Here is an 8,187-nt window from a genome sequence, read left to right as displayed (position 1 = left end):
AGCTTTGAAGGAAGTGACAGCAGCCGTTGATCATATTTATTTACCTAGGCATATTGTTTTCTGTAAATTACCTGACATAATGGAAAGAAGAGTTTTTAACACTTTACTCGACAATTCACTTTAACATAAACAGGGTAAAACTAGGATTTTTGTAAATTTTACTTTGTTCTCTGTTATCTCGTAATTGTCCTTCGCGTCTTAGTTTGTGGAAGATAATAAGCTACTTATCATCGGAATACTTAGTGAGACCAGCGCTGTTCATTCATACTTGTATCAGAAAGAAAAATGGTAATGATTTCTTTAATGAGTGACAGATGATCCACATTTATCGTGAGAATTAACTATAAACTACAGACTTTATTTTGTAATTATATAAATATGTTGGGTCGTGTAACTATTTTATTAGTCTCGTGTGCCTATTCTCAATTAATCATTTGTTGCCGGCCAGGATGGCCGTGCGGTTCTAGGCGCTACAGTTTGGAGCCGAGCGACCGCTATGGTCGCAGGTTCGAATCCTGCCTAGGGCATGGATGTGTGTGATGTCCTTACGTTAGTTAAGTTTAAGTAGTTCTAAGTTCTAGGCGACTGATGACCTTAGAATTTAAGTCGCATAGTGCTCAGAGCCATTTGAACCAGCCAGCCAATTATTTGTTGTGCTTGCCATTCATTTAATTATGTAGTGCTTTTATCTTGTAATTGCTCTATTATGTAATTATTTACTGTTATTGTCATTAACTTAATTATGCAGTGTATTTTGTATAGTTTTCTTGTCGTTTGTGACACGTCGTACTCTTGATTTGATGAGTTCGGCAATCAATCTCTCGAGTCCAACGCTCCTGCGCAGAAGCAGGGAGTCGGTTTGGTGGGGCAGTGAGCGCTGTAAAGCAGAGGGGAACGAGACTGGTGGGGGAACTTAGGACGTATATCTTCCGCAGCAGAGCTTTGGCTCGGCCGTGTTGGCAACCGCTGCTAGTGCTTGGAGAGCCGTGTGTGAGTGCGGAAGTTGTATGCTCAGTGCGTGGTGCGTTGTGGCAGTTTAATGGCTCCTGATGTTGTCAGAGTAATTCCTCAAGAAGAAAGAAGCGGGCCGCCTCCCCCCAACAACGTCAAACCACCGGCTACACATCAAGCTCCACTGACGGCTGCGGCAAATACGACGACAACGGATCGAAATAGGTACAGTTTGGAATCTGAGAGGCTGAAAACGTTCGCAAACTGGCCCGTGCCTTTTATTGAAAAAAGGGAGCTAGCGTCTGCTGGCTTCGTTTATAAATACAGGGACGTTGTGCAGTGTATATATTGCGGTGTGGAGATTGGTGAATGGGAAGAAGGTGACGAACCCATCGTTGAACATGAACGGTGGGCGCCATTATGCCCATTCATAAGGAACAGGACAGTTAACGGGTCGACTACGGAGCAAAATGCCGTGCCTCGAACTATTTCGTACGACACTTGTGGTCTGTACGGAACAGAAATTCGTCCAAATTCATCTCCAGAACCGACTCCATCATGCAGTTCAACTGAAAGTCCGCCGACCCTGGATAAGCTGGGCATCCACACAAACACGGGACCAGTTTGGCCTAAATACAGCACCCAGGAGGCGAGGTTAGCGTCGTTCGATGGCTGGCCGTTGGCTATTAAGCAGCGACCGGACAAACTCAGCGAAGCTGGATTCTTTTACACGGGTAAAGGAGACCAAACAGTGTGTTTCCATTGTGGCGGAGGCCTAAAGGATTGGGAAGAAGCGGACGATCCGTGGGTTGAACATGCTTTGTGGTTTTCTAAGTGTTTATTTGTGATACTTGTGAAGGGCAAAGACTTCGTGGATAATATCTGCCAAAACAAAGACGCAATAATCACTGCGAAGGAGGCAACTAATATTAAACTTCCTCCAAATCTTCAGGAAGCTGTCAAGGTTGTTAATCCGGAGGCAGCCAGTGCGGCATCGTCTGAACAGCATCTGCCAGTTTTAAATACTGAGAGGGAGATAGACGACCCTCGTATTTGTAAAATTTGCTTCCAGGAAGAGATGGGAGTACTTTTTCTGCCATGCGGACACATTGTTGCTTGTGTTAAGTGTGCACCATCCCTTTCCTCTTGTGCTGTATGTCGGAAGCCAGTTTCAGCTACAGTAAGAGCATTCCTGTCATAATATAAACGAACAGTTTTGAGTCAGTGCTTGACTGCATAATTTTCCTTCTCCTAAAATTTGTGTAACGCTTAGCAGCTTTCTACTACTTTTATATATGGTAGTCATGTAATGGAAAGTTTGCATACGTTACTTATAATAATTGTTGATATTTCATAGTCTGCAGAATCTTTTAATGCAAATTGGTCAGCAATTAGTAATTCTTTAAAGCAGTTAAGTAAACCGCTAATCTGAAATCGTGAAGTTTTCTTCCTGTAATTTCATGTGTAAAACAGTTATAATAGATGTGACATTGCAGATGCACGCAGTTCTTTTTACTGGTGTTTACTTTGTATGTTGAATGTTCAATCTGTTTTTCCCGTTTGACGTCCTAAACCACGTAAGTTTAAGCCTGCACTTTGAAATGATTCACAGTCAAAGGTATGTGTGTGTATATATTATGCAAAGTTTGAAGTTAAGACTTTGTTTGATTAAAATAAGTAGAAAAAAGTTGTTGCGAGTGTTTTCATTTTTTTTTTCTCCTCCACCGACATTGTGCTATCTGGTTTGTAAAGTGTAAAGATTGCAGATTTCAATTGAAAGCTTTAAATATTCAATGTTAGTTTGCACCAATATAGCTGATGATTTTTTTTTTCCAACAGAGAATGATTTTATCGTACTTCATTTAGTTTAGATGTAGAGAACACTTAAAATTAAATTGCAAGTATAAAAGTTGTGCCTTTTACTTGTATTTGTGGTATCATAATTTTTAAAAAAAATCATAAAGTAGACGGCGGCAATTGACGTTTCGTCGTAAGTGCTGAATCTTTCGCCAACGGATGTTAAGCATAGTTGTTTGGTGTCAAGATCTGTCTGCGTCTGGTTTCCTGGCATTTTCATTCACAACTTGTGTACAAAAAGTTTTTGAGAGCTTTTTAATTTGCTGTCGCACCAACACGTCATACTTTTGTAACGCAGAAGTTTAAATATGATGATTAAATGTTGTTCTCCTATTCCAAAGAATTAGCAGATGTGGAATGTGCTCGGTGTGCTGCTCAGGTCACAGCGCACAGGACTCGTGACGTCACGCGAAATGGTGCGTACTTAACTTGAAATACTCATGTCAACAGTTCCATTGATTTATGGAGTGAAGTTTATGGGAACAGTCGCCTGTGTAAGCTTGGTTCGTAGGAAGAACGCAAATTCGGTGGGGCGGCGCATTAAAGAGCTCTCAAGAACGCATTGGTTTTGTTCATTTTATGGTCCTAAAAATGTTTGGTTCGACGTCGGTAGATAGAAAGTAAAAAAAAAGCCGCTGCCATTTCAGCAGCGCATTGTTGGTAATATGGAAATTGAATTAATTCCTTGGCAGTGGAAGAAGTTTGCAGGAGGGATTGACAATTCCAACTTCCACACGAAAATATTTTAAATACGTAAAATTCATCTACAGTTTAACACATTGAGGTACAAAGAAAATTAGATTTCTAAAAAAAATGTAATTTGAGTATTCAATTTTAAATTTGTATCGTGTGTTGGAATGAGTAGCAAGCGTTAGCTGATAGTAAGCAAATTTCTAGAATGTTACAATGCAGGTTTCCAGTTGCACTCAGTTTTGGTTGAACTGTCTTAGCAACTTCTAAAGTGATACAAATGCCCTGACAGTTCCTTTACTTTAACATACAAAATGTTTGAATGGCTGTTTTGTCATAAATAGTGGAATTGGGCCTCGACTATAAATGAAAAACACTATATTACAATTTGGGAAAAATTTATGAACTCTAGAATCTGCATATTCTTAACAAAGTGTCACAGAATGAGCTCTTGTGCATTTATCATTAATGTTCAATATACATATCTGCTGCGTGTACTCTTAGTAAAACGAATTAAGACATATTACATTACACAATTCCACTTTTCAGTGGTGGCTTAGTGTAGAGGTATAATTGCCGTAGCGATGTCAGTGAGACGTGTTGTAGTGAGAAGGCATTCTTTGTGATCAAGATTTCACATTTTCTTTTAAATTTAATACCTGTTACACTTTCAACATCTGAAATTTTCTACATTTCTTGGCAGAGGAGACCAAATATTATGTTCAAATTGTTTCATGTTAAACAAATTATTGCTATGACCACATGTTATTTGGATCTCACATTAAACTGTAGGTCTCTTTAAGGTAAGTCTATTCAAAGTCCGGAGTATGGTAAGTATCAGCTAAAATTCTACCACACCCAGTAAAACCAGCGTGATGTTTAAACCAACCAAGAAGCAGAGTACAGCACTATCTGTTACATGACTTGTTACACATCTTTCAAGCCAACATCACTTGAAAATGTCAGTAGCATTAGAGTAATTACAGAGAATGTCAATTAACATTTGATATATCTTGGTAGTTGAGGATTTATTAGTAGGGGAAGTAAAATAGAATGAATGCCTGGTTTGGTGCACTAAAGAACTTGTTTGGTAGAAACTGATAAATTCAGCAGCCAAATATGACTGCATGAAAATTTGAACTGCATGGAACTAAATTATGTAATTCACTGCTAATCCCAGGGTGGCATAATGGTACCAAATGTTCTTGCAAGTTAGCAGTTTCTGATGTATTTGTATGTTGTATTTTTTACACTTACTCATAAGCAGTTGGACTTTGTGGTTCTTACTGACAAAGATCTGGACATTGTGACAACTCAGGGCACTGATGAACCTGCTGTTTAGTGCCCTCACACACAGATCATCCATCTCACTACCCTAAAGTCAGTTTTCAAAGATACGTTTATTTGTGCCAAATTATCTACTCTGCAATCTCTCCATATGTATGGGGAATTGCTGTGATGTTGAAAGGGATGAAAGTATCTGACATAGGATCTTTGGAACATGGTGAAATTATCAATGAATGGCGACTTAATGTCCTAATATAGAATGTAGTCTACAGGTAGTATTCTTTCTTGGGTCCCAGGCTCAATCTCAGCCACAGCTTAAATTCTGATTAAAAATCTTGAACAATGGTGGCCCAAGACATCCTGGAAAGACTGCACACATTCTCTTGACAGCTTTGTTAAGAGGGTGGAGGAACAGGATGAGGGTAGGTGGAAGAATCAGCAATGATCAACAGCATGAGTATGCAGAAGACAATGGAAGCAAATGCATTAAAGATGCAGGGTGAGTAGGTTTTTTTAAAGGAAGAAAATAAGTTAGGCCCTATTTACTTTTGTTCCCAAGTTTCTGTAATCATGGTGGTTCGAATTTAGCTTGTTGTAATGTTGTAGTGATGACAGTAGAAAAATCTAACCCAAGGACTCCTGGAATTTGAGATAGATAGTTCCCTTTTGATTCTTTTTGGTGTTTTATATAATTTGCAGGCCTATTCTCATGTCAGATATTTCTGTTACAACTGATTCTATTTTTTTTTTTTTTTGTTCCAATTTTGCTGTAGCCATAAAGCTGCTGCTGTGATACTCTGTTCAGTTTTGAAAATAAACTTTCTGGGATAGGAAAATGCAAATTCTGTAGTGACTGGCTTGAAGATACACAGTTTGAGAACTAGAGTCTGTGTGTGTGGGGGAAAAGCTAGTGAAACTGAAGGATTTTTCAATGTGTGTTCTTACTGTATTAATTTTGAGACAAAAGATTTTCAGGCAATTTTTAACCACTCACATTCAACAAAACAATGTTATGATATACAGGCATCAAAATTGGCCCAGGATACACTAGAGAATGTGCAAATCATGAGTGAAAGAAAGGGAGGTGGAAACCATTTAGAAAAATATTGAGAAAAGAAAATCTATCATGATTAGATACTTTATTTGTTGTTACAAAAAAAACTGTAACCCAAAAATATTTTTTTGATCTTTTAGCATTACAGAAGTGTAGAATGTTATTAGTCGTAAAAATGTGATCACAGACAAAATGTAAATTAAGATTTACCAATTTTGAATTACCAATGCACCGGTGTAGATCAATGAATTTGTATGAGAGAAGGAAGTGGCCATACCCCATCAAGGATCAAAAAATAAAGGTTTATTATGATATTAATTGTCCTTCTTGGTTGAGGATTAATAAATATGAAACAATTTGCGCTGAATCTTTTTGCTGAAATAATTTTTCACCTTTTAAGCACTCTTTTAAAATATTGTATCAACTATCTCACTCTTGCCAAGTGCCTCCATGACCCATCACCCTCAAAACACAATGGGTATCCACAGGATGTGTGTCATTAGATCTTTCAGTTACCATAAAATTCCAGGTTAGTCCTCCATTTGTGTACCTGGGAGAGACTGCCAAGGGGGAGGTAACCATGAGAAAAAGATGGAATAAATTATGAAAGGGTGTGTTAGGGTAGATAGAAAATCTGAAAAGAGAAATGTAAAGGCTGTCTTATTGTCGGGATCCCTGAGAAAGTGAAAAGAAAATAAAGATTTATGGTCACATGAATGTGGGGTGAAGTCTGCAGCAGTAGTAAATGGTTTAACTGGAATAAGATCTGTTACAAATAGGAAGATAAGTCAGAAGGAGTTAACTTTGAACTATTCCGAATTGAATCACACTAGAGAACAGCAAACCAACACCAATAAAAACATTTCAACTACATTTGCTGACATGATAAATAGATGAAGGGAGAGAGAAAGTGTATGGGGATATTGAACTTGTATTTCAGTACACAAAGGATTGGCTTGGAGGGGGGATGAGAGAGGAGATACATTAATAGAGTTTGGCAGTAAACTTAGTGGGTAACAGCAAATACTCTTCATAAATCACAATAGGAGGATCCTGATGAACATGTATGTTTGTAGTTTCATGTCTGAAAACTGTTTAACTAAAAAATTATCACCAGCAGAAATGTGAACTTCATATATTTTGCACCCTGTAAGACTGGAAGGGACTGTTCACTGGTCTTCTTACACCTAGTGCTTCTGGGCCTCTTTAGTTTTTTTTTTTTTAATGGTCAACAGTATCAAAAGAATAGTCTAAGAATATAACTAACACAGTTTTTCTTGTAAAAAGCTTCAAGTACCCCTTTTGTGAACTGTTTAATAGCTGATATTGTACTCCCACTTTGGAAATCCATCTGTGCTTCATTAAAAAGGTTATATTCATTCATATAACTCATTAGTCTATCTTTCATGATGGATCCAGTTACTTTTGAAAATGCAGACAGTAGTTCTCAATATTCTCTGCATTACCTTTGTTTGATAAGGGCATAACACATACGTGCTTTAGATGCTTTGGAATGCCTGAACTAAAGGATGATCAGTTTCGCTTTAGTCAACTTAAAGGCACCAGAGAGGCTGTTCTGACATCGCGCTTGATAATGGAAGGAAGATTTGGGAATAATCAAGACACTGTCATGGGATTTGTCGATCTAGAAAAAGCATTCTCCACATTTGAACTGTCTTCTCAAGTCCAGGGTGTTAAACAGACATTCTATATAAATATGCCCCTGTAAGGCAGTTAATATCACATGCAGTTCGTAACAAAGTTATTAGAAATGCTGTTGTCACTCAACTACACTGTATGAATTAATGAAAATGAAAGTTTTGGGTCCATTCTAGAAAGACAAAACAGCTATTTCCTTTTTTATTCTACATATAATTTATCAACTGTGGTTTCAGGGTTCAAGTGATACACAACAATCATGTTCAATTACTTTCAACAGGCAATAACAAAATATATAACTCTTGGACATATTGAATTGATGATTATTAAATTCGTTACCTCTACACATGAAAAATTTTTTATCACAGGAAAGAATGATTAAAATCTTCATTAGCTCATTTACATCTATTATGTCATAGCTGGTCAATGCACTGAGTTGATGGAGAATAAATTAACTTTTTAAACCAATGAAAAAACTCGTGTACGCAATGTGAGGGTAGGTTAGTATCCTAGCTTTTGATATTAAATGGTCAAAGCGTACACAAGTTGGAGCAAGCAAAATCTCAACTCAACATTTACTGTGGCCTAATGCATGATGGTACTTCACCAAGCAGCATCTGCAACGGCTTTGTCTCCATGCTGGATCTGAAACGCTAATTCCCTACTCTGGCCATGACTGAATTCACTCC

General features: G+C 37.8%; 1 protein-coding gene across 1 annotated transcript; it reads left to right on the top strand.

Moving 5' to 3' along the window:
* Window positions 1–931: 931 nt before the first annotated feature.
* LOC126253514 (death-associated inhibitor of apoptosis 1-like) lies at window positions 932–2,641 on the top strand. Its single transcript, XM_049954888.1, has one exon. It carries the CDS (start codon window positions 1,040–1,042, stop codon window positions 2,150–2,152), a length of 1,113 nt encoding a protein of 370 aa, XP_049810845.1. The 5' UTR covers window positions 932–1,039; the 3' UTR covers window positions 2,153–2,641.
* The last annotated feature ends 5,546 nt before the right edge of the window (window positions 2,642–8,187 follow it).

This window comes from Schistocerca nitens, chromosome 4 (assembly GCF_023898315.1).
Source record: "Schistocerca nitens isolate TAMUIC-IGC-003100 chromosome 4, iqSchNite1.1, whole genome shotgun sequence".
NCBI lineage: Eukaryota > Metazoa > Arthropoda > Insecta > Orthoptera > Acrididae > Schistocerca > Schistocerca nitens.
The sequence above is the reverse complement of the archived record's forward strand: the minus strand, read 5'-3'. Positions and strand labels throughout refer to the sequence as shown.

What these genes read in the sequence shown, in the direction of transcription:
- LOC126253514 (XM_049954888.1), top strand. Translation starts at nt 1,040, where the DNA reads ATGGCTCCTGATGTTGTCAGAGTAATTCCTCAAGAAGAAAGAAGCGGG.